This window comes from Plectropomus leopardus, chromosome 2 (genome assembly GCF_008729295.1).
Source record: "Plectropomus leopardus isolate mb chromosome 2, YSFRI_Pleo_2.0, whole genome shotgun sequence".
NCBI classification, from domain to species: Eukaryota; Metazoa; Chordata; class Actinopteri; order Perciformes; family Serranidae; genus Plectropomus; species Plectropomus leopardus.
The window spans coordinates 39,230,362-39,257,180 of record NC_056464.1 but is presented as its reverse complement, the minus strand read 5'-3'; the positions used below and the strand labels follow the sequence as shown (position 1 = coordinate 39,257,180).

The following is a 26,819-nucleotide window of genomic DNA, read 5'->3' as shown; positions in this document are numbered from 1 at the left end:
AAGCCTTAAATTAGCTCGTGATGCTAATCCCCCTGTGCAGCTCTGTATGAGGTGCAATACTGTACATATATTAAGATTATGTAATAAATAAATAACCAGAATGCAAAATTGGATCACCAAAAATAATTTACTTCCAGACTGACAAAATAATAAAACTTGGCCGCTTCGTGGTGAAGAATTAAATTAAAATTAACAACAATATCAAATTATACTTTGTTCTCCACCAGCTGAGCTGCAACTTTAAAATACCTTTTGCATGTTCTAACTTAACACTTTGGTAAGAACTGTTTTTCAACAACAGTAACTATTGACGTCACTTTTTGGATTTTAAATCTAACAGCACCAAATTTGGTACAAAGCATATAAGTGAGGAAACACACATGCACTGCTAAAATTTGGGAGATTTATTTTTACAAATAAATATTGACACCAACAGAAATAAAACCAAAAAACAAGGCTGAGTTTAACAAAACTTGATGGCATTTTTAAAAATGTACTATTTCAACATATCGTGACCTCCTCCAAAAGTGGAATCGTACTTCCTTCAGTCCGTGAACACGTCTCTACAGGAGTTTCAGCTCGATGTTTTTTCCTGTTTATTGATCCTCAGGGGATTTTTTCGAGAATGTGATTTGAGCAGAAATTTTATGACAAGTGCTACAATTATGTGACTCTTGTATTCTGTCTGTTTTTGTTGTCGTTTTAACCCAGAACCAGAACTGAATCGTCAAAAGTCCACTTGTCTGAGCAGTAAACTTCTAACTTTACCAACCTGCTTCATAGATGGTATTTATGTTATTGTTGGGGTTGTTTCTTTGTTTTTCTTGAAATTGCCTGATTTATTTTGCTTAAAATATCGTTTTGTTTCATATCTGGGATCAAGCTTGTAACTTTGTTTCAAAAAGTGCTTTAAAAATAAAGTTTCTTATTAATTATCATTACTGTCTGTGTGAGATCTAAAACTCTTTGCCAAGTTAGACAAATCAAGGTGTATTTTTCTGCAGGTGCTGCAAAGTTACAACTTCTCACGTGTGTGGATTTTCATGTGGCCCGTCAGGTGACTTTTACATCTGAAATCTCTCCCACATGTTATGCACATATATGGCTTCTCGCCTGTGTGGATTCTAACATGTCTTTTCAAAGCTGATTTGTCGCTGAATCTTTTCTCGCAGGTCTTGCAAAGGTACGGCTTCTCACCTGTGTGGACTCTGATGTGGACTTTCAAGTCACCGTTATACTGGAAAGCTTTCCCACAAGTTTCACAAGAATACGGCTTCTCACCTGTGTGGACTCGCATGTGGGCCAGCAAGCCACTATTATACTGGAAATCCTTTCCACACGTTTTGCAAGAAAACGGCTTATCTCCTGTGTGGATTCTATAGTGGATAAACAACTGAGACTTAAACTTGAAAGCTCTCCCACAAATGTCACATATTAAAGATTTTTCACCTGTGTGAGTATTACAACGGACGTTTGACATGGTAGAGCTGTACACATTCTTAGTGTGAAGCTCTGGATCTCTAGTTGATCCTGAGTCTCTGTGGTTGCCTCTTTTCTGATTTTGGCTCTCAGCTACATGAGAGCTGTCAGACAGGAGCTGGTGGTCACTGTTTGCTTCTGGTATCACGTAGGTTATAACTGGTATGTTGTCTACAAACTCTGTCTCTGCTGCACTTCCAGCGTCAGCAGGATTGAAGTAGATAGTCTGATCTTCACTGTGCTCACTTTCCTCATGAACAGGAGTCAACATGAAGTCATCTTCTTCCTGCTTCAGCAGGAGCTGCTCTCCCTGCTGACTGCTGCAGAGCTCCTCCTGCTCCTCTTTAATCTGAGGAGGCTCTGGCTCCTCCTGGTCCAGACTGGAGCTCCTCCCCTGAATACAGAGCTGCTGCTCAGCAGGAACCTCCTCCTCCTTACAGACATGTTGCTGTGGGAGCTCTGGAGGGACACACAACAAAAGGGACCAGATTCGACAATGATGGCGAGCAAATTACAACCAGTTTAACACTTAATGTCCAATTTAATATTACCAATACTCTTGCAGACAAAATGCACTTTTCAAAATCAAGTTTTAAAAAGTATTATACATTAATATGATTTAGATAGAGACAGAGATAGCTTTATTTATCCCAATGTGACAATTCAGTTAGCAGTCAACCAATCAAATAAAACAGTAAAGACAGTAAAAAACACAATCAGCAGCAGCATTCAAACATTGCCATGTCAGAGGCAACAGATTAACAGATGGGCCAGCCGGGCAAATGCAGCAAGACATAGATCACTACTTATAGGCAAAATACCCAGTGATATAGTGACCGTACATGTACAGAAACAAGAACAAATAAACAAATACATACATACAGGAATCATGCTGCTCCCCTGATTTACTGCACTGACCCGTATGACAAACAGTTACTGCTGTCAGCAGCATTTACAAGTTTGATGGCAGATTAAAGAATAATATCTGTTTTCCTTAGAGGGGCAAGACCGCGCCATCCAGAGGACATCAAAGATAATTTCTACTTTCACTGACATCTTTTCTTAGCCAACATCAGTCCTATAAATATGTAATGTTTTTGGATGAAAGAAAAAAGAAACATCACAGTGAATTATTTTTTATTATACTACATGCTAATTTTTTTTTTTTATTATGACAGCCTGGGATGTGTCAATGATTTGCAGCAACTGATTTTTAAACATTATTATGTTTAGTGCAGTGTCAAATACTCACACACAGCACACAAAATGCATTTCTTTTTAAAACGGGCTATAAAAAAATATTATACATTAATATGATTTTCTACATTCATTGATTTTTTAAAAATTAACCAACATCAGTCCAATTCATAAATATGATATGAAAATACTAAATATTAATTTATTTTCAGACTGTAGGAGCTGAGCTGGTAATTATAAAATTAAACAAAAAAGAAACATCAACAATTAATTATTTTTTAATATACTACATGCTAAGTAGATTTTTTTTATGATTTCCTGGAAAAGTCAATGATTCGCAGCAACAGTGTCAAATACTCACACACAGCATACAAAATGCATTTTTTAAAATCGGGCTATAAAAAATATACATTGACATGATTTTCTACGTTCATTTATTTATTTATTTTATTAACCAACATCAGTCCTGCTCATAAATATAAAATAATCTTTAATTTTCAGACTGTAGGAGCTAAGCTGAAAATCCCCAAATTAAACAAAAATACACAATCTTGCCCAAAATGTATGTTATATGCATGAACAGAATAAAAGCCAAATAGTTCCTAAGCGTTACACAGTTTGGATGATATAATAATTAGGTGTCACACACCTGTCCTGTACAGCTCATTTTGTACCAGATCCAGCAGTCTGCGCTGACGCTCGAGCTCTTCTTCGTACTCGACGATGGTTTTCTTAAAAACTCGGAATATTTCTTCAGCAGCAGCAGTTAGTCTCTCACTGACAAACTCTCTCAAGTACTCAACTGAAGACATTGTTGTTGAATTAAAAGTGAAATATTTACCTCCGTAACAACTACACTATTATCTTCCAGCTAATTTTAGACATCAACAGAGCTAACGCTGCTAGCACCGTTATTGTTTACTTCCGCTGGATGTGTCACACTGTTAAAGTTCCGGCAGTGGAATTGTCTTTTTTCTTTCCGCAACCAGTTCTTGTTGCAGCAGAAATCTGCCTTCATCCCTTTGAAACCTGGAACAACAGCACTTCTCTTGCTGCTTTCAGACGCCTTTACTATTGTGCGATATAAATAAATAAATAGCATAATAAAATATTCAAAAGTCTTTCATTTTCAAAAGTATTTTAAGCACTTTTCCAGGTTATTGTAGTGTTGTTGTTTTTTTTAACTTTCTTTCTTTAAAAAAAGTTTTTTTAATGATTTGGGAGGTCATTTATTCTTTCATTAATCATTGCATTCTTCCCATGTTTTTGAAAGAAATCAAGCCAATATGTTCAGGTTTTAAAGGTTTACCAGACAGGTCTGTGTATTCTCAATGTCACGTGGTGTAAATGATTATTTACACAATAACAAAAAAATATCTCTGCTGTCGGGGTAGTTGTACAGCTCTCTCGCTTCATTTCACAGCGAAATTAGTTTATTATCTATTTTCTATCATATTTAACTGATGTGTTTTAGTGTAGTTTACAGTCGTTTTAACTGAAAACATCTGCGGGGCAGATTGTGAGAATGGACATACAAAAGGGTCACCACCTTTCCTACATCGGAGCAAGACACAGACTGTGTGTTGGTTTTGCCTGTTTTTTTGGGGGGGTTTTTGTCTGTTTGTTTGTATTGTTTTGTTTTTGTTTGTTGTCATTGTATGTTTGTTTTGGTTTTTTTGCTATACATCTTTCTTTAGTTTTACCAATTTTTGTTTTTGTGTCCCTCTGAAGTAATTTTGTGTCCATTTGGTCATTCAGTGTCTCTTTGCCTTTGTTTTTCTGTTGTTGTTTGTTTGTTTTATCGCTTGCTTGCTTGTTTGTTTGTTTTTGTCAATTTGCAGTGCCAGCACCTCTCCTGCATAGGAGTGAAATACACAGATTTTGCCTTTGCAAAGAGGGTAACACAGGTCAGTAAAAGCAGCATAAACACAGTGTTAAAATACACAATGCATTCAGTATAATTACCATCGGAAAATAATAATTATTTTAAAGTATAATATGAAAGTCTTCATACACAATAGCTCCTGTCAGTGTTTCTGAGGCCACAATGTGTAAAGAACATTTCTGCAGCAGCGAGTGGAGGTGGAACCATGTTCATTTTTTAACTGATTCACACACTGATGGAAAGTTTATCACATATTTAATAAGCTCACTTAAGGTTTTTGTAAGAAAATATCTTAACAAGTAACTTAAGCTGTCAAGTAAATCTAGTGAAGTATAACTATATGTGGCATAAAAGCAAAACAGTTTTTTTTTTCCTTTTTATTTATTGTTCAAGGTTCATAGTTATAGCTGATTTAAAGGCAACCTTGGGTGAGAATTTTTTTTTCCCGAAAAATAAAAGAACTAAAATAAAAGCAAAAACAATTCAGTTTGAAACATATTGTCGCCTCGCCTTTCCACCAAATAATAGAAAAGTATCAAGAGTCGTATTGATAAAGACTCTTTATGTCTTTAAGGAGTTTTTATGATGGTATCATATCAATAAAAATGAACAATCCCCACCCCTAATTAGAGCTACATTTTGTCAACAACAAACTCAGAGAAAATAAATTAGCCTTTAATTAATGACTAATGAATTATACGTTCACTGTGCAAAGAAGATTTTTTTGTCAAAAATCTAGAAGATTGTTTCAAAGAACTATTTTTTAGAAACTCCAGGTTTCTCTCACCTGTATGAGATCTTAAAAGCCGTGACAATTGAGTGGGGCTGAGCGGTATGGCCTTGAAATATTATCACAATATTTTTGAGCCATATCACGTTACACGGTATATATCACAATATTTTCAATCTCCTCAAAAGCTTAATAAATGCTGGGCTGGGCAACAAAATCAAATGTCACAATATTCTGAAATATGTAGATATTTACACTGTGACAATATTTTAAGGATGACGATTTGTACTTTGACAAAATATTAACACAATGAGATTTTTGATTATCATCAGTAATGTGGATTTAATGACTTCAGTGGGTGAACGCAAGTATAAGAACAAGAACAACAGTCTGAGAAGTTTAGAAAATCACACCACTTTACTGCAGCTTTTAAATTTAGGAAAAGACAACACTTGTTATATATCATGATATGATGATATCCAAAATCTCACACAGAATGTGGTCTCATATCACGGTAACGGTGTGTATCATGTATACTGCTCAGCCCCTAAAATTGAGACATACAAAGTATCTTTTCTTGCAGGCCTTGCGACCTCTCACGGGTGTGGGTTTTCAGGTGGGTTTTAAGGTGGCCTTTCAGTCCGAAAGCTTTCCCACACGTTGTGCAAACAAACGGCTTTTCACCTGTGTGGATTGTACTGTGCCTTTTCAGGACCGATGTGTCGCTGAATCTTTTCCCGCAGTTGTTGCAGACGTACGGCTTCTCGCCCGTGTGGATTCTCGTGTGCCTCGTCAGTGAGGACATGTCACAAAATCCTTTCCCGCAGGTGTTGCAAAGGTACGGCTTCTCTCGTGTGTGGGTTCTCTTGTGGACTGTCAAGTCACAACTATATTGGAAAGCTTTGCCACATTTTTCACAAGAATACGGCTTCTCGCCTGTGTGGACTCGCATGTGGGCCTGCAAGCCACTATTATACTGGAAATCTTTTCCACATATTTTGCAAGAAAACAGCTTAGCTCCTGTGTGGGCTCTATAGTGGATAAACAAGTGGGACTTAAACATGAAAGCTTTCCCACAAATGTCACAGTTGAAAGAGTTTGACCCTGAGTCTCCACACTCGCCTTCTTCCTGATTTTTGCTCTCAGCTACATGAGAGCTGTCAGAGAGCAGCTGGTGGTCCCGGTTTCCATCTAGTATCACATAGGTTATAACTGGTATGTTGTCTACAGACTCTGTCTCTGCTGCAGTTGGAGTGTCATCTGGATTAAAGTTCAAAGTCTGATCTTCACTGTGGTCTCTTCTCTCATTAGTAGGAGTCAACATAAAATCATCCTCCTCCTGCTTCAGTACGAGCTGCTCTCCCCGCTGACTGCAGCAGAGCTCCTCCTGCTCCTCTTTAATCTGAGGAGGCTTTGGCTCCTCCTGGTCCAGACTGGAGCTCCTCTCCTGAATACAGAGCTGCTGGTTTGTGAGATCCTCCCTCTCCTCCTTACAGACATGTTGCTGTGGGAGCTCTGGAGGGACACACAACAAAAAAGGGACCAGATACGACAGTGAAGGCCAGCAAATGATATACATTAAATAACCCTTTGAAACCTGGATCAACATCAGTTTTCTTGTGCTGCCTTCAGACATGCTTTACACGCTATTTAACCCTTTGAAACCTGAGCAAAATGGTGTGATTTCCTTGAAAAAAGCACAAGGAAGATGGCAAGAAATAACCCATCATTTGCAAGGAATTAGTAAAAGGTGACAAGAAAGAGATCTGAAAATTGGGGTAATGGAAAATCATCATCAAAAAAAATGCCCAGGATTCAAAGGGTTAATGTTACACACACTTGTATCACTCTGCAAACAAAATATGCTATTCATAATCAAGCTTTAAAAATTATTTTCGTCTTTCACTGAGTAATTTTTTTAACCAACATTAGTCCTAATCATAAATATCAAGTATTCATGCATTTCCAGCATTTTAACCCTTTAAATACCAGGTTTTTGTCATGATGCCACAACGTTTTTAGATGGAAGAAAAACACAAAATCAGAATTATTTTTAATATAATACATGCTAAGTAGATTTTTTTAAATACAGCGTGGGATATGTCAATGATTTGCAGTTATTGTGCAGTGTTGAATACTCTGCACACAAAATGCGTTTTTAATTCATTTTAAACCAATCCTGATCATATATATAAAACATTCATATTTTTAACTCTTTTAAATGCCAGGTTTTTGTAATGGCGCCACTATGTTTGTAAAATATTATACATTAACATGATTTTCTGCTTTCATTTAGTTTTTGTTGACGTTGTCAAATGTGTCAAACGGTCCCTAAGAGTTAAAAAATGGATGATATAATAATGAAGTTTTACACACCTGTCCTGTGCAGCTCATTTTGTACCAAATCCAGCAGTCTGCGCTGACGCTCGAGCTCTTCTTCGTACTCGACGATGGTTTTCTTAAAAACTCCGAATATTTCTTCCGCAGCAGCAGTTAGTCTCTCACTGACAAACTCTCTCAAATACTCAACTGAAGACATTGTTGTCAAATTAAGAGTGAAACATTTATCTGCGCAACAACTACACAGTTTTCTTCCAATTAATTCGAGAGATCCACAGAGCTAACGCTGCTAGCACCGCTTTTGTTTACTTCCGCTGCATGTGTCACACTATTTAAATTCCGGGAGTGGAATTGTTTTTTTTTTTCCAGCAACCAGTTCCTACAGCAGCAGAAATCTGCCTTTAACCCTTTGAAATCTTGAACGATAGCACTTGTGCTGCTTTCAGACGCCTTTCACAAGCATTTTGACCTTTGAAACATGAGCACATGCGATTTCTTTCAAAAACGTGAAAAAAGCAACGAGAAACTTGGTAATAAATGTTTCACAAGTTGCAAGAAATTAGTATTCAAAAAGTGTCTGGGGGAAAAAAAGATTAAGGTTAAAACTATGTTTATAATTACCATAACAAAAATATTTAAATTAATTTTTCAAATTATTATTACCATTAGAAAAAAGATAAAAGTCAGCGTCAGCGTTTCTGAAGCTTTGATGTGGAAATAACATTTCTGTAGCAGCTAGTCGAGGTGGAACCATTTCATTTTTTACCTGATTCACACACAGATGGATATATTGACATTAACATATTTAATAAACTCACTCTAAGCTCTTGTACGCTGAAATCTTAATGAGTAAGGTCACTTTGGCTGTCAAGTAATTCTAGTGAAGTATCACTTTATGCAGCATAAAAACAAAGTAATCAACTACACATCAAAAATGATTTTTTCTTCTTTTTATTTAGTGTTCGTATCTATACCAGATTTAAAGGCAACCATGGCAATCTGAGGACAATAATTGTACATAAATACAGCACTTAAGTACATGTGGTTACGTTCCTCCACTGCATACATGTTTGTTCAGTATGAAGCAGCTCTACTAATCAAAGAGTATCAAATTATACTTAAACTTTACCTCCAGCAGCACGAGTCCAATCCAGCCTTATTTTAAAACACGTTTGAAAACAACTAAAGTGCTGTACAGTCAATAAATAGCAAAGTCACACATGAATATAACACACACCCAAAAAAACAATAATAATGGCATTTCTTATTCTGGGTTGCAAGCCAAGGAGTACAAATGAGTTTTAGGACGTTACATAAAACACCGCTAGAATTCATGATGACAACTGGTCTGCTGAGCTCAATGACTTCAAGGGGGCATAACATTTGGGAAGGTCAGTGATGAACGGTGGGGCTAATTCATTTAAAGACTTAAAAGCAGACAATAAAATCTTAAAAATGAACCCTAAAATGTACAGGGAGCCAGCGGAGGGAGGCCAGAATGGCAAAAATGTGCTCTTACTGGGGTTTCCACACATTTTCATGGACAAAATTTCTAAACTGTTCCATAATTTTTAAAAGGACCCATGATGAAATTCCCATTTTGCAAAAAGCATGGGCTCACTGTGTTTATGACACTTGCAGGCCCTGTTATGGTACCGTTCTGTACACACACAGGGGAGTCTCATTTCCCGTAACAAACGCCGCCCCACTGTGTCACATATTCACATAACCTGTCATAAAAGGGAGGCCTTGGCCAGGATTCATGGAAAATGACAGCGGTGCAAGTTTTCCCTTTAAATCGAGCAGCAAAAAGTAGTTTGAGTTAATCTGCCTTACTTGATGTAGCAAATATTGTGCGATTATTGCACATCTTGATGTCTGTGCTGACGCATGTTAGAGCTACGTTTTGTCAACAACAAACTTAGAGAAAAAAAATTCCCCTTATGTTACATTTCATTGAAGCTTATCCCAAGCAGATCACTGTAACAATTAATTTCAAAACATACAACAAAGTTCCATGACTTTTCCAGAACTTTCAGGGTTTTTCCAGGCCTGAAAAACACAATTGTGACATGCCATGACTTTTCCAGGTTTTCCATGACTGTGGAAAACCTGTCTTGTGCCTGTTAGGACCAACTGTGAGCATGAGAAGGAGGCCTGGCGCGGGTTGTAATGAAACATGAATGAGGCGATCACAAATCATTAAAAGATAAAAACAGCCTTAACCTCAGATAAAAGCCTCAGCTGATAAAAACTAGATTTAACAACAGAATTTATCTGTTTATCTAGTTTAAAATCAATGTCCATTTTGAGGCCAAAATTGGTAACCATGCTAAATATGAATGCAGGGAGCCGAGGTCTATAGAAGAAGTATGAGGGCACCACTGGGTCTAAACAGCATCCAGCATATTTTAACTTTACAGTCTGAAAAGGACAATTCTTCACTGTGTCTACTTTAACTTTTGATGTCACTTTTTAGATTTTGACTCAAACAGCACCAAATTTGGTTTAAAGCACACACGACTGAGGAATTACTCACTCACCGTGCAAAGATTTTTTTTTTAAATTTGGAATATTGTTTCAAAGAAATGTGTTTTACAAACTCAAGGTCTCTTCTCTGTATGAGATCTCATGTGCAACGACAACTGAGACACGTTAAAGTGTATTTTCTTGCAGGTCTTGCGATTTCTCATGTGTGTGGAGTCTCATGTGGGCTGTGAGGTTACCTTTAAGTCCGAAAGCTTTCCCACATGTTGCGCAAACGAACGGCTTTTCCCCCGTGTGTATTCTACTGTGCCTTTTCAAAACAGACAAGTCGCTGAATCTTTTCCCGCAGGTGTTGCAAACGTACGGCTTCTCCCCCGTGTGGATTCTCGTGTGCCTTGTCAATGAGGAGATCTCACAAAATGTTTTCCCGCAGATTTTGCAAAGGTACGGCTTCTCACCTGTGTGGGTTCTCATGTGGACTTTCAAGTGACGATTCAGTCTGAATGCTCTCCCGCATGTTTTACAGGTAAACGGTTCCTCACCTGTGTGGATCCTCATGTGGACCACCAAGCGGCTATTGTGTGGGAAATCTTTTCCACATATTTTGCAATAATATGGGTTCTCACCTGTGTGTGTTGTCATGTGGACTGTCAAGTGACTGTTATATCTGAAATGTTTCCCACATATTTCACAGGAATACGGCTTCTCACCTGTATGGATTCTCAGGTGTCTATATAGTTCAGACTTATACTTAAAAGCTTTGCCACAAGTGTCACATTTCAAAGATTTTTCGCCTGTGTCAGCGTTACTGTGAACATCTGAAACGGTCAAGTCATAAACACTGTTACTATCACTTTTGTGACATCTTTTCTTTGGTTGAAGCTCTGTATTTCTCGTTGATCCTGAGTCTCCGTGCTCACCTTCTTTTTGATCTTTGCTCTCAGTTACATGAGAACTATGGTAGAGGAGCTGGAGGTCACTGTTTGCTTCTGGTATCACATAGGTTATAACTGGTATGTTGACTACAGACTCGGTCTCTGCTACACTTAGATTGTCGTCAGGGATGAAATCCAGACTCTGATCTTCACTGTGGTCACTTCCCTCATAAGGAGGAATCAACATAAAGTCATCAGCCTCCTGCTTCAGTACGAGCTGCTCTGCCTGCTCCTCCAGCTCCTCTTTAATCTGAGGAGGCTCTGGCTCCTCCTGGTCCAGACTGGAGCTCCTCTCCTGAGTACAGAGCTGCTGGTCAGCAGGAACCTCCTCCTCCTTACAGACATGTTGCTGTGGGAGCTCTGGAGGGACACAGAGACAGAAAATTGCAAACACAGACAACATGACAACGCTAAAGTTAGCTTCCCATTCAGCAGTTGAGGGGAATGTAATTTGTGATTCTTTCTTTTTGTACCATCCACTGTGGTGACAGCATGTTAGATGTTTGAAGTAAAGCCTCAACATTGTTTAAATTTGAGATGTTTCTTCTATCTGCAAAAAAGAAAATTTCACTTCATTTTTCACATCTACACCACATTGAACCAGGTCTCTCTCGAAAAACACTTACACAGGTCATTTGTAAAAAAAAAAAAAATAAATAAAACTGAAATGTACTTTTTTTGCATTTCACAAATAATATAAAAAGGTTTTGCAAATCTGAAATATTTTTAATCTTCTCTGGGATAATCTTGACCAGATCTGACAAGACTAAGAACAACAGTTTTTGATCTGGACCTTGTCCGTCGTGTTTTACATATTAAAAAACACAGTGAAATCTCCCCTTTTTGCATTTTCACAAATACAGTAAAGGTTTCATAAATATGAAATTGAGCTTTAATTAATATGTATCCTCTCTGGGATAATCTAGTCGAGAATGGACATGTCTAGTTGTAGTGGTTTTTATTGTGGTCTAAGTGTGAAAATCGTAGTGAAATCTCCTTTTTTCATTTTCACAATAAAATAATATCTCACAAAATTGAAAGGGGGTTCCAGACGACGTTGAGGCTTTACTTAAAACGTGTAGTATGCTTTCTCCACAGCAGGGGCTTCAAAAAGCAGATAATATGTCGTTAAACTTTGCAAATCCCGTTATTTTCACCTGATTAATCGGAAATTAACATCAACGTATTTCACCTTCAAATTAGCACAACAGCAGCAACTGTCAAGATTTAACATATAAATAAAAGTCCCGAGTTTTGTGTTAAACTATTTAAATTGTACACACCTGTGCCGTGTAACTTTATTTGTGGTTTCCAAACGATATCCAGCAGTCTGCGCTGACGCTCGAGCTCTTCTTCGTACTCGACGATGGTTCTTTTAAAAACTCCGAATATTTCTTCCGCAGCAGCAGTTAGTCGCCCGTTAACAAACTCTCTCAAATATTCAACTGAAGACATTTTTGTTTAAATATTAGTGAAATATTTATCTACGCAAAAACTAAACCATCGCCTCCTAGCTAGCTGACGCCAAACACCGTCAAAGCTAGCTAAAGGTTGTATTGTTTACTTCCGCTGGATGTGTCACACTGTCTAAGTTCCGACAGTGGACATGAGCTATTTTTACTTAGTGCTCACCAACAGTTCATTACTGCAGCGGTTTTTCTTATCCACAATTTGTCTCCCCTAAAAAAAAAAGTCGAATCACAAATCACTGTGCTTGCAACATTTGATTGACAGATATATCATTTCCCTTAAAGGCTGACAAAATGATGAAGTGTTTTAGTTATGAGGAATTTCTTAGATCGAAAAAAATTCCCAAAACCTACATAGAAAATCAAAAGGTAATAAATATTACTTCAAGCAAAATTCTTCAGCTTATAAAATGTCACTCTGAGTGGCACGGGTTACAGGATTTGTAACCTTCCCTCTTTGATAATGTAATTAATATTAACTCTTTGAGACATGGGTAAATTGAGCTATGTGTTAACAATGGCAATAAGACACCTAAAAAAATGACCCCAAATTGTCAAGAAAACGTAAAAACTGAAAAATATTCTGGAAATTTGAGGGGAAAAATATAATCCAAAAGTAAGCACACAAAAAAAAGAGTTTTAAAAAATGGGGAAGGGGCAATGAAACACACAAAAAATAACCTACAACTTACCAAAAAAAAAAAAAAGGTGGGGGAAGGTTTATAATGATCATTATAAATATAGTTTTTGGACATTTTCCATGACTTTCTAAAAAATACATTTCCAAACCTATTAATTTCTTGCAATTTGTGGAACATTTCTTGTCAAATTTCTCATCGAAACACCACCTGCACAGGGAAACCTTCTCACTCCATGTAATGCATATGCAGGTCCTGTTCGTGCATATGAACGTATTTTGGGCCTGTGGGTCTATGGCAACTTAGTGAAAATAATGCTATTTCCCCTGTGAGGTTTAATTAAGTATACAAAAACTAAATAAACGATTTAAAAAAGGGTCAGAAAAGCAGAGATTTTTAATAGATGGATTTGGTCTTCCTGGAGACAGATGCAACTCTATCAAAGAGTTAAATACAAGACAAGTACAAGTTGTGTTTTTAGTTGTTTGTGACATGTTAAACTGCTCCACAGTGACCACTGAGTGGACAGCTACAGCGGTCACTTTTCTAAAGCAGGATTTTTTTAAGATTCAGGAAAAAGAATTTGCTCTGCTTGTGTGTTGCTGTTTTTTTAGTGATCTTTTCATTAAAGTTAAGTTGATATACAGACGTGATGTCAAAGAAGTGTGATGGCTCAGATTCATCACTGGTTTCCTTTCAGATTATCTGAGACTAAAGAGAAAACAGTTTGTTATTGTTTGGCTTTCAGTGAGAAGAGACGCATTGACAGACGCTAAGATTTACCTTCATCTCACAGCTGTGACTTTGACAGCTACAGGAGGGCGTACTTTAGTAGTTAACTATGTCATATTTACATGTGTTACTGTCCAAAAGTTTTGGTCTGAAGTTATTAAGAAGATTTGTGCCTTAACCAAAGTTTGTATTAAGCCGGATTCTGTACTCTGTATAATAGTTCTGCCAAGATTGTCTGACCAACAACACAATAAGTGGATGTCTGTAGTTTTGTTGTTGCCTAAAAGTTGATTTTTTTTTTTTTTGTAAATGGAGAGACAGCAGTGCTCCAGACATTCAAGACTGGACTGATGCAATGTTGAAAATAGCTAAATTTGGGGAAAAAAATATTTTATATGAATAAAGGCTCAGTAGGTGAGTATACCTAAATATGGTTGTCCTCCTTAGCAGCCATGTCCTAAAGACGACAGATGGAAAAGTTACCACATTAAAACGCTTTATCTTGATAAAGCATGCAATTAGACTAATGCACATATATATTCACTTTTGCATAATTTAATTTGCATCTATTAGTTTGTTGTTGGCTTGTTTGCTTTTTGTAGGTGCTGTTGTTGCTGTGTTTGCTTTTATTGTATGCATGTTCTGTTTATTGCTAGTTTGCTTGCTGTTTTTTTTGATGCGCTGCATACGGTGCAGATTATTGTTCTGCTGTCTGATTTTCAACTGTACTTGTGAATAACAATAAAACTTGAGGAGAAAAAAAAGTTGTACAGTATGTCTGCTGCTGACTGATAAAACACTAAGATACTAAAAGTGAAAGTAACTGAGGCAGCTCTCTGCAGCAGGGAAGGGCAACACATGTGATTTCCTGTTTTTGCGTCTTGCCTGCTGTGTTTTGTGTTTCACTCAGAGACGAAATGGCTTCGAGATCAGAGGAGGATCTCTCCTGTCCGGTCTGTCAGGACGTCTTTAAAGATCCTGTTGTTCTGTCATGTAGCCACAGTTTCTGTAAAGACTGTCTGAAGAGCTGGTGGAGAGAGAAACCAACAAAGGAGTGTCCAGTTTGTAAGAGAAGATCCTCAAAGAGTGACCCACCCCGTAACCTGGCATTGAGGAACCTGTGTGAGTCTTTCTTACAGGAGAGACATCAGACAGTTTCAACAGAAGCTCTCTGCAGTCTGCACTCTGAGAAACTCAAACTCTTCTGTCTGGACCATCAGCAGCCGGCGTGTCTCGTCTGCAGAGATTCAAAAACACACAACAACCACAGTTTCAGACCAATCGATGAAGTTGCGCAAGAACACAGGAAGGAACTTCGGGAAACTCTGGAGCCCGTAAGGAAGAAGTTAAAGGTTTTTAAACAAGTTAAGGAGGAGTGTGATCAAACAGCAGCTCACATGAAGTTTCAGGCTCAGCAGACAGAGATGCAGATTAAGGAGCAGTTTAAGAAGCTTCACCAGTTTCTACACGAGGAAGAGGAGGCCAGGGTCTCCGCTCTGAGGGAGGAGGAGCAGCAGAAGAGTCGGAGGATGAAGGAGAAGCTGGAGGCTCTGAGCAGAGAGATAGCAGCTCTTTCAGACACAGTCAGAGACACAGAGGACGAGCTGAGAGCCGACGACGCCTCGTTCTTGCTCAACTACAAGGCTGCAGTGGACAGAGTCCAGCAGCGCCCCCTGCTGGAGGATCCACAGCTGCTCTCAGGAGCTCTGATAGACGAGGCCAAACACCTGGGAAACCTGTCCTTCAACATCTGGAACAAGCTGAAGGACATGGTCTCCTACAGTCCTCTGTTTTTGAATCCAAACTCTGCTCATCCAGAACTCATCCTGACTGAAGATCTGACCAGTGTGAGACGCGGACAGGAACAGCAGCTTCCTCAAAACCCAGAGAGGTTTGATTCTTACTGGTCTGTTCTGGGCTCTGAGGGCTTCAACTCAGGGATTCACAGCTGGGACGTTGAGGTCGGAGACAGCCCAGACTGGAGACTTGGTGTCATGGAAGAGTCTGTCCAGAGGAAGGGACTCATACAGTCTGGATTATGGAGAATAATGTTCTATGAAAACAAATACTTTGCATGGTCACCACCAGCTCAAGCCAATGTTCTCAAATTGCAGAAAAAGTTCAAGAGGATCAGAATAAAACTGGACTGGAACAAAGGAAAGCTGTCGTTCTCTGACGCTGATACTAACACACGCATACACACATTCAAACACACTTTCACCGAGAGAATGTTTCCATACATTCACACTGCCGATAAACTGAAGATATCACCACTGAAGGTCTCTGTGACTGTGGAATAGAGCAGTGAGAGATCAACAGGATGATTATATCCATGATGTTGACATGGGTTAAAGGCAAAAAGCAACATGGCTCAACATGTACAAGAAAAATTATTTAAAAAAAAAAATAAAAACAAAGGTAACGGGAAAATTACCTGAAAATGGGTTATCCCCAGAATTTTTTCCTTTTTTTAAAAAACTAATTTTCAAATCATTGTTTTGTCATCTTTTACTCATGTCTTGCAATTTGCAGGAAATTCCTAGCCAAGTTGCTCATTGCCTTTTTCCTTGTATTTTTTAAAGAAATCATAACCAAATATCTTCGGATTCAAGACTTACATTGTGAAAGGCATCTGAACACAGCACAGGAAAACTGATGTCCAGGTTTCATAGGGTTAAATGAAATATTTCAATATATAAAATATATGTTTTAAATGATCAAAAAGATATGAACGATTATGTGTTTGATCTAATAAATATAATATTATTCTTTGTTTTCTTTCAGTTTCCATCAGCTGAATTCTGCAGTTAGTCATTGAGTCAGTTGCTCCATTTAATGTGGACATGTCAAGTTTAAGTTATGTTAATGTGATATTTGTCTATAAAACAATTAAAAAAAACTTCTGTTCTCAGTATTTTTGTTTGTCATTTTAGGAGATCTTGGGGATAAAAGATCTGAGGTACACTGACAATGAACGAAATTTACAAATTTTGCATGTAAATAAAGAATTTGCAAGCTACTCCTAAACTAGAATTATTATTACTGTTGTTATTATTATCATTATTGTTATTATTATAATTAGTGTTAAGGTAGCAGCTAGTCAGGATGGATCTATTTCATTTTACATCTGGTTCCCACACTAATTAACAAGGCATCATATATCACAAGCTCACTTTTAAGTTTTTGTATTAAAAAAATATTTATCAGCAAAATAACTTTGGCTGTCAAGTAAATGCAGTGGCCAAAAAGTAAATTTGTCTGTAAAACGTAGTGAAGTAGAAATATATGTAGCATAAAAGTAATTAAAGAATACCTCAGTACTAAATTTTCTTTTTTTTATTTTAAGTGCTCCAGATATCATATCTGTGTAGCATTTACATGCAATCGGGGCCATTTAAGGACAATCATCATAAATAAATAGAGTATTTGAGTACATGTAGTAACATTCCTAAGTTTGTTTAACATGAAGCAGCTCCACTGATCAAACAGTATCAAACCATATTTTAACTTAACATATTAAAAAGGGGGTTGGGGGTCTTCTGCCAGAAAATTTTCAGCTGCTTTCTGGTGAATTTTTATGCATCAATTTGTGTATTTTCTGCATAATTTTGCATAGTACCATTCTGAATATCAACATATCATTAGACCCATTGTATTTTACCTTAGGAGCAATCCCTGATGGACCTGTGGATAAATAAAAGGTTTGTTTTCTGCGGGTTTGTTTTCTGCGTATATAAATTTTAATTAAAACTGTAAATAGAAATAAAACATAATAAAGTCACATGAAGGGGAAAATCAAGTTAGTTCAACAACATTTTGCAAAAAAAAATTTCTCACCAGTGTCTTCTCATGTGAATCAACAAGCCACCACTCGTCCTGCAATCTTTTCCAAATGTTTTCCAAATAAACCAATTTTCAGCTGAATGAGCGCAACAACAACCGGAGCCTCTGAGCGGCAGCGATGCAGCTTTTCACCTGTGAGTTCTCTTCATGTGGCTTTTCAAGCTGCTGCTAGATCTGAAATCTTTCCCACACGTTTCACATATATACGGCTTCTCACCCGAGTGGATTCTCATGTGGACTTTTAAGTCAGCATTTCGAGTGAAGCCGTTCCCACATGTTTTACAAGTAAATGGCTTCTCACCTGTGTGGATTCTCACGTGCCTGTTCAGTACGGATATCTCTCTGAATCTTTTCCCACAGGTCTTGCAAAGGTACGGCTTCTCTCCCGTGTGGATTCTCATGTGGTACAACAAGCCGCTGTTAAACTGGAAATCTCTTCCACATATTTTGCAACAAAACGGCTTCTCGCCAGTGTGGATTCTTAGATGTGCGTTTAGTATTGATGCGTATCTGAAGCTTTCCCCACACACGTTGCAGGTATGTGGCTTCTCACCTGTGTGGATCCTCAGGTGTATATACAACTGGGACTTAAACTTAAAAGCTTTCCCACAAGCAACACATTGAAAAAGTGTTTTACCTGTTTGAGTATTATGATGAATATTTGACAGGGTTGAGTAGTATGCGTTGTTACTGTGACCACTGCTTTCATGATGTTTTTGCTTTGGGTGAAGAGTTGATCCTGAGTCTCCATGCTCGCCTCCTTTCTGATTTTGACTCTCAGCTTCATGAGAGTTTTGAGAGAAAAGCTGGTGGTCACTGTTTGTTTCTGATCCCACAGAGCTTAAAACTGGAATGAAGTTTAGAGTCTTTCCTTCCACAAAACTCTGAGTTACATCAATACTAAGGTTCAGAGTCTGATCTTCACTGCGGTCACTTCCCTCATGAGTAGGAGTCAACAGGACAGCATCAGTCTCCTGCTTCAGTACGAACTGCTCTCCCTGCTGACTGCTGCAGAGCTCCTCCTGCTCCTCTTTAATCTGAGGAGGCTCTGGCTCCTCCTGGTCCAGACTGGAGCTCCTCTCCTGAATACAGAGCTGCTGCTCAGCAGGAACCTCCTCCTCCTTACAGACATGTTGCTGTGGGAGCTCTGGAGGGACACACAACAACTACAGTGATTGCAGAGAAGAAAAAAATCCAAAAATAAACAATGCTGAAGTTAGCTTCTGATTCAGCAGTTAACCCTCTGAAGCCTGAGTAAAATTGTTTTGATTTCTTTCAAAAATATAGGGGGAAGGCAAGAAGCTACTTAACAAAACATGGTCCCAAAAACTAGCGAAAAGGTTGTAAAAAAAAAACAACAAAAAAAAAAAAAAGTGAAAAACAATTTACTGGAAAATCCAGATCCAATATCAGACCAAATCATGTTCAGAGCAAAAACCAACTCCTGCCTAATAGTATCCAAAAGTTGTTTCAGATAATATAAAGTTATGATTATTAATGTTATCATTTTACCTTTATGATTATAATACAACTATTAGTCTTCATGAATTGTTTCTTGAACGTACTAATTCCTCTCAAATCATGTAAACTTTCTCTCATTTGAAACAACTTTTTGATACTGTAAGACAGTAATTTATTTTATTTATTTATTTTTCTGCTCTTTATATGATTTGGAATTTCTTGAAATCAACCAGATCTTTGAATTTGGCAGCATTTAATTAGATAAAATGTGAGTTTGTGGTTTTGTGACGGCAGAGGAGTAAATGCAGACATGCGAGCAAATTAGTGTTAGTGTCAGTTGGGATTATTTATATACATAATTTCCTTTTGTTTTGTTTTATTAAACTGATTAAACTTTACACACCTGTCCTGTGTAACTTTATTTCTGGTTTCCAAACGATGTCCAGCAGTCTGCGCTGACGCTCGAGCTCTTCTTCGTACTCGACGATGGTTCTTTTAAAAACTCGGAATATTTCTTCAGCAGCAGCAGTTAGTCTCTCACTGACAAACTCTCTCAAATACTCAACTGAGGACATTTTTTGACAAATTATAAGTGAAATATTTATCTTCGCAACAACTAAACCATCATCTCCCTGCTAGCTGACGCCAAACATCCACAGAGCTAACGGCTAACGCTGCTAGCACTCGTATTGTTTACTTCCGTTGAATGTGTTACACTGTTAAAGTTCCGGCAGTGGAAGTGAGCCGTTCACCAATATGGGAGCACAAATTTTATCAATGATTTCGCTCTACACAAAACAAATAAATGCAACAATGAATACATAACCAGAAAGAATAATTAATAATATCTTCAACATGAGATTTGGAGACGTATTTTTTTTTCTTGCAGATAAACAAATAAACCCTTTCAACCCTGAACAACATGGCATGATTTCGATCAAAAACACCAGAAGTTGTAAGTTACAAGAAAATAATCTAACAATTTACAAGAGAACCAAAAAAAGACAAAAATGGGGGGGGGGGGGGGTTATTCAATATCTTAGACAACATATAGGTTAGTCTAATTTCTCGATACTTTTTTCTTTCATTGTTTATATTAAGGTTATTCTTGGCACACTCCTTCAACTTCAAGCAACAGCTATGAATGTGAAAAAGCAACAACGTATAAATATTTTTTTCTACATCAAAGGAAAATTACTCCACAAAATCTGTGTGGAGCTCCTATTTCTCCCATATTCACTTGAAAACAACAGGCCTTCTCCCATATTTTTTTTTATTCCCAACAAATAAAAATAAGTAGGCTACATTACAAAATTGTACATATTTATCAAACAAAAACTTTCTCTCAGGATTTGTGGTTTTTGATACCGTACGTGAATTTGGTTAAAATTAAGACAAAAAAGCTCAACATTTATTTTTTAAAAGTCACATACATGTTAAGATTCTGAAAAACAATTGTGGACGATTCAAACCAATCATTAAGCACAGTACAGTATCACATCCTCAGCTGGAGGCTGAGAATGTGATACTGTGCTATAAAAAAAATTAAAAAACAGAATTTCTGAAAGCTGTCAGCTTATATTTTCATGGGAAAATTCACATCCATAAAGCCATGTTCTCAATTTCTCACTCATCATTTGAACATTTCGGGGGTGAATCAAGAAAGTAATTTGAATCAAGAAAGTATAAACGCTAAGAAATGTCCTCACCTACTTTAAATAGTACTAAACAGATGTTTTTCTGCTTATTTTTTTCTGCTAACATGCTTTTTAGTCATTTATTACCTTTAGTTTATTTTTTTTTACTATATTATCCACCTTTTGTCCTGTTGACATGTTGAATGTTGTTGACTGAAAATGGAATCATGCCTTGTATGTTAATCTCACTTCAATATGATGCCTTTATGTTTTGTTTTTCATCTTAATGTCACATTAACTACAGTATGTAAAAGTAAAAACACTTTGTAAAAATACTTAATGCATTAAAAATGTTAGTAAACATACAAAATTGCTATAATGTGTAAAAAGCATTTTTACACAGGAGAGCATTTAGTGGAGTAAAACTATATGTTGCATAAAAGCAAAGGAAGCAAATACCTCAAAACTGATTTTTTATTTATTTGAAATATTCCAGATTTCATAAATGTGCAAAATTTACATGCAATTGTGGCCATCTGAAGACAACCAGTGTTGTACATAAATACTGTATTCAAGTAGCTACATTCCTCCACTGCACATACATGTTTTTTTGTGTGCAGCAGCTCCACTGATCAAACAGTATCAAATTATACTTTGATTTGACCTCCAGCAGCTGAGCTGCAACATTAACCCTTTGAAACTTTAGCAAAATAGCTTAATTGCTTTCAGAATCATGGAAAGAAGAAAAAACGCAACTTAACAAGAACTAGCCCAAAAATTTGCAAAAAAAAATTTAAAAAAGAGAAAAATTACAAATAAATTACTTGATTAAACAAAGAAAGACAAAGAACGTTTAATTTTAAAAAATTAGGGCAAACACAACAGAAAAAGTGCTTATAAAAAGAAGCTATTCTGTAAAATTAAATATGCAATTATGATCATTATAAATATAGATAAATATTTCAGTCAAGACAGTGTTATCATATTTTTGCCACCAATAAAAGGATATGCAGCAAAAGCTTCTTAAGCTTTTTTAATCTCTAGACATTTTTAAGAAATCTAAATCTACTAATTTATTTGTGGAACACTTCTTATCAAGTTGCTCATTGCCTGTATTCATGCTATTCAAGCCATGTTTCTGAAAGAAACTGCACAAATTTGCGAAGGCTTAAAAGATTTAAGTTCAACTAAAACACAAAAAACTTGTGCTCAAGAAAAGGATAAGCAGTCAATGAAGAGCCCAGGGTCACTAATCAGCTATAATGGCTTAAATATAAAGGCCAGAGAGCAGTGAAGACTAACACATCTTTGGGGTCATCAGGCGGGAACCTCCTTTCGTCAGTGTTTCACCTAGTTGGTCCCACAACACCTCCAGGAGGCTAGACAGTGAAGTCTGGTGTCCCAGAGCCCCTCCCTTAGTGCCAGCTTCACTGCTCCTACGCAGCCCAAACAGCCCTGCCACCTGCAACAGACTCAGGCTCCGTTCATGCAAGCTCCAGGAAGTGACAGTGCCGATACTACCAGATACAAGGCTACACTACCGCATGGCTATCACAGATACAAGGCTAAGCTTAGTTTATTCATGCAATTCAAGCCATGTTTCTGAGAGAAACTTTCACCAATTTAGGGTTAAAAGATTTAAATACTTGTAAAGGCACCTGATAGCAGCACAAGACAAGTGATGTTGATCCATGTTTCAGCATTAAGAGGACAAGAGGAGAGAGCTTCTTTTTGTTTTGTTTTTTTGATAATTATTATGTTTATGTCCTGAATTTATGACATTTTCCAACATTTGCTTTGCCTAATTTACAATGTAACAATTTTCTCACAATGTAATAACTTCTTCCAAACTTACAGCTGATTTGTGGATTTTCATGTGGACTTTCAAATCACATTTCTGTCTGAAAGCTCTCCCACACATTTTGCACGAAAACGGCTTCTCACCCGTGTGTATTCTCATGTGAACCAACAAGCCCCCACTGTGCTGGAAACCTTTCCCACAGGTTTTGCAGGAATAAGGCCTCTCGCCTGTGTGGATTCTCATGTGGAGCGTCAGGTTGCTCGGAGTTCTGAAAGCTCTCCCACACGTTTTGCAAGTGTGCGGCTTCTCACCCGTGTGGATCCTCATGTGCAATGTCAAGTTACCGCTAGTTCTGAAAGCTCTCCCGCACGTTTTACACGTGTACGGCTTCTCACCTGTGTGGATTCTCATGTGAACTGTCAAGTCGGCGTTGCGTCTGAAATCTTTCCCACATGTTTCACAAGTATGCGGCTTCTCACCTGTGTGGATTCTCATGTGAAGCGTCAAGTTACTACAAGTTCTGAAATGTTTCCCACATGTTTCGCAAGTAAATGGCTTCTCGTCTGTGTGTATCCTCATGTGCCTTCTCAGTGCGGTCATGTGACAAAGTTTTTTGCCGCAGATGTTGCAAAGGTACAGCTTCTCACCTGTGTGGATCCTCATGTGGTACATCAGGCCACTATTAGAACAGAAGTCTTTTCCACATGTTTGGCAAGAAAATGGCTTCTCACCTGTGTGAAGTCTCAGGTGGTCATGCAAACGGCACTTAAACTTAAAAGCTTTCCCACAAGTGTCACATTTGAAAGACTTTTCATCCGTGTAAGCATTGAGGTGAATATTTGACACAGTTGAGTCATATTCATTGTTTCTTTGACTATTGCTGTCATGTCTTTTGTTTGGATGAAGCTCTGCATTTGTAGTTGATTCTGAGTCTCCGTGCTCACCTCCTGTCTGATTTTGGCTCTCAGCTACATGATAGCTGTCAGAGCGGAGCTGGTGGTCACTATTTGTTTCTGGTATCACGTAGGTTATAACTGGTATGTTGTCTACAGACTCTGTCTCTGATGCACTTATAGTGTCATCAGGATTAAAGCTCAGAGTCTGATCTTCACTGAGGTCACTTTCCTCATGAGTAGGAGTCAACATGAAGGCAACAGTCTCCTTATTCAGCAGGAGCTGCTCTCCCTGCTGACTGCTGCAGAGTCCCTCCTGCTCCTCTTTGATCTGAGGAGGCTCTGGCTCCTCCTGGTCCAGACTGGAGCTCCTCTCCTGAATACAGAGCTGCTGCTCAGCAGGAACCTCCTCCTCCTTACAGACATGTTGCTGTGGGAGCTCTGGAGGGACACACAACAAAAAAGGAAGAGAATACTACTGACCTGAATTGAATATACTTTATTTCAAACATTAAAAAAAAAAATTTAAAAAATGAAATGAAGTACAATGTATATAAAAACAAAAATAACAGTAATCATACATAATAGATTATCAATATGCAGCATTAACCTGAGTAAATTCGCCTCAATAGGACTATTACTAGTTAAATAAAGGTTAAATTAATGAATAAATATATACATATACATATAAAATACATAAAATAAATAAAACTTTGCTCACACATATTTTACATGGGGTTTCTATCAGATTTTGTGGTCTAGAATCACACCCAGAAAATTATATTTACTTCTTCAGTAAGTTACACCTTGTGCATATGCATTCATTTTACAATGACCAACATAAGTTTGGTTTTATCCCAATGTAATGACAGTTTGTGTCACACCACATTTTTAGTTTACTAATGTCTGCTATGACTGTCTCCAAAAGCTGCTCCCTGTTTTCCCTGCAGAGATGGTACAGAACAAGATGCAGACATACGAGCAATTAAGACGATCTACTAATGTATATATTAACAATTAGGATGATAAAGGTATGTCTAATTACTCTGTGCTGTGTTGTTAAAACGCTTAATTTTACACACCTGTCCTGTGTAACCTTATCTCTGGTTTCCAAACGCTGTCCAGCAGTCTGCGCTGACGCTCGAGCTCTTCTTCGTACTCGACGATGGTTCTTTTAAAAACTCCGAATATTTCTTCAGCAGCAGCAGTTAGTCTCTCACTGACAAACTCCCTCAAATACTCAACTGTAGACATTTTTTTGTAATTATGAGTGAATAATTTTATCGAGGCAACAAAGCCATAATTTCCCAGCCAACGTCAAACATCCACAGAGCTAACGCAGCTACCGCTGGTTTTGTTTACTTTTACTTCCGCTGGATGCGTCACACTGTTAAAGTTCCGTCAGTGGGAGAGAGCTGTTTGCTCCTTCCGCTCACGAACAAGCTCTAATAAAAATAAAACAATAATAATAATAATAATACAAAGGAGAAAATAAATGTTCGCAATACATTTTTTAAACAATATATTTCCCCACACAATCTCGCTCGCTTCTTGCAGATAAACAAAAAACCCTTTCAAACCCTGAACAACAATATGATTTCGATCAAAAAACCAGAAGTTGTAAGTTACAATGAAAATAATCTAAAGATTTCAAGATTAAAAAAAACAAGACAAAAATGTTTTCAAATCTTAGACAACATATAGGTTAGGAAAAAATTTCTCGTAAGTTTTTCTTTCATTGTTTATATTAAGGTTAATTCTTGGCACACTCCTTCAACTTCAAGCAACAGCTATGGGAATGTGAAAAAGCAACAACTGTTAAATATTTTTTTTACATCAAATGGAAAATTACTCCACAAAATCTGTGTGGAGCAAATATTTCTCCCAAGTATTCACTTGAAAACAACAAGGCCTTCTCCCGACAGCAAAAATTCCCAACAAATAAAACTTAACAAGAAGGCTACATTACAAAACTCTTACATATTTTTTAACAAAAAATATTTCTCTCAGGATTTCAGTGGTTTTCTTACCGTACGTGAATTATGTTGCACGCTGCATAAAATACAGCAACAAAAAAGCTCAACATTTATTTTTTAAAAGTCACATATTTGTTTAATATGATTCTGAAATTTCCAATCAATGTAGAATTTTTAGATTCTAAAACCAATCATTAAGCCTTTACAGTTTCACTTCTCAGCTGGAGGTGAGAATGCCACCTTGATACATTCTGTGCTAATAAAAAAAATTAAAATAATAGAATTTCATGTAAAGCCAGTTTATATTTTCAAGGAAAATTACTCATAAAAGACACTTCTCAATTTTCTCACTCATCATTTGAAATTTCGGGGGTGAAAAAAGAAAGTAAACTGAATCAAAAAAATACTTAAACGCATAACAAATTTGCATGTCATTAACAAAGTAGGTAAACAGATTTTGTTTTTTCATGCTTATTATTTGCTCTAACATGCATTTTAGCATTTATTACACTTTAGTGCAGCTTCACTTTTACTATATTATCACCTTTTGTCCTTTGACACTTGAATGTTGTTGACTGAAAATGGAATCATGCCTTGTATGTTTTTAATCTCACTTCAATATGATGCCTTTTTGTTTTTTTTTCATCTTAATGTCACATTAACTACAGTATGTAAAATGTAAAAACTCACTTTGTAAAAATACTTAATGCATTAAAAATTTAGTTCATACAAAAATTGCTATAATGTGTAAAAAGCATTTTTACAAAGGAGAGCATTTAGTTAGTTTAAAACTTATGTTGCATTTTAAAAAAAGGAACAAAACTTCAAAACTGATTTTTTTTTATTTCAAATACTCCACTTTCATAGTTTGCAAAATTTACATGCGTTGTGGCCATCTGAACTCAGCCGGTGTTGTACAAACATTACTGGTATGTCAAAGCAGTCTACATTCCTCCACTGCACATACATGTTTTTTTGTGTCAGCAGCTTTTGATCAAACTTGTTTCAAATTATACTTTGTTTTTTGACTCCAGCAGCTGAGCTGCAACATTAACCCTTTGAAACTTTAGCAAAATAGCTTCATTGCTTTCAGAATCATGGAAAAAGAAAAAACGCAACTTAACAAGAATGTTTAGCCCAAAAATTTGCAAAAAAGTATTTAAAAAAAGAGCGGTTTACAACTCGTGAAAATTACTTGATTAAAGCTGTGGTTGTGCTTGCGTTAGCTTTAATTTTTAAAAAATTACATGGGCAAACACAAACAGAAAAATGCTTATAAAAAGACTCCGAGCTATTCTGTAAAATTAAAAATGCAA

At 37.0% G+C, this 26,819-nt stretch overlaps 4 protein-coding genes across 5 annotated transcripts; 1 reads left to right on the top strand and 3 right to left on the bottom strand.

Moving 5' to 3' along the window:
* Positions 1-439: 439 nt before the first annotated feature.
* Positions 440-12,620, bottom strand: LOC121960851 (zinc finger protein 664-like). Of its 2 annotated transcripts, none has more exons than XM_042510740.1 (2): positions 3,326-3,666; positions 440-1,938 (listed from the first exon to the last, which is right to left on the bottom strand). In XM_042510740.1, exons 1-2 carry the CDS (start codon positions 3,486-3,488, stop codon positions 1,016-1,018), a joined length of 1,086 nt encoding a protein of 361 aa, XP_042366674.1. In that variant the 5' UTR covers positions 3,489-3,666; the 3' UTR covers positions 440-1,015. The 2 variants fall into 2 exon arrangements, with proteins under 2 accessions (XP_042366674.1, XP_042366665.1); XM_042510731.1 differs by lacking the exons at positions 440-1,938; positions 3,326-3,666 and adding exons at positions 9,732-11,413; positions 12,337-12,620.
* Positions 4,921-7,906, bottom strand: LOC121960865 (zinc finger protein 3-like). The gene is made up of 2 exons (XM_042510752.1): positions 7,668-7,906; positions 4,921-6,806 (listed from the first exon to the last, which is right to left on the bottom strand). Exons 1-2 carry the CDS (start codon positions 7,828-7,830, stop codon positions 5,839-5,841), a joined length of 1,131 nt encoding a protein of 376 aa, XP_042366686.1. The 5' UTR covers positions 7,831-7,906; the 3' UTR covers positions 4,921-5,838.
* An 829-nt stretch (positions 12,621-13,449) lies between the features above and the next one.
* On the top strand, positions 13,450-16,316 carry LOC121960842 (nuclear factor 7, brain-like). The gene has a single exon (XM_042510721.1). The coding sequence runs from the start codon at positions 14,810-14,812 to the stop codon at positions 16,190-16,192; it is 1,383 nt and encodes a 460-aa protein (XP_042366655.1). The 5' UTR covers positions 13,450-14,809; the 3' UTR covers positions 16,193-16,316.
* Positions 15,043-24,908, bottom strand: LOC121948895 (zinc finger protein 852-like). The gene is made up of 5 exons (XM_042494434.1): positions 24,610-24,908; positions 22,674-23,968; positions 19,600-19,828; positions 17,730-18,882; positions 15,043-15,129 (listed from the first exon to the last, which is right to left on the bottom strand). The coding sequence occupies exons 1-4, from the start codon at positions 24,779-24,781 to the stop codon at positions 17,864-17,866; spliced, it is 2,715 nt and encodes a 904-aa protein (XP_042350368.1). The 5' UTR covers positions 24,782-24,908; the 3' UTR covers positions 15,043-15,129; positions 17,730-17,863.
* Positions 24,909-26,819: the final 1,911 nt, after the last annotated feature.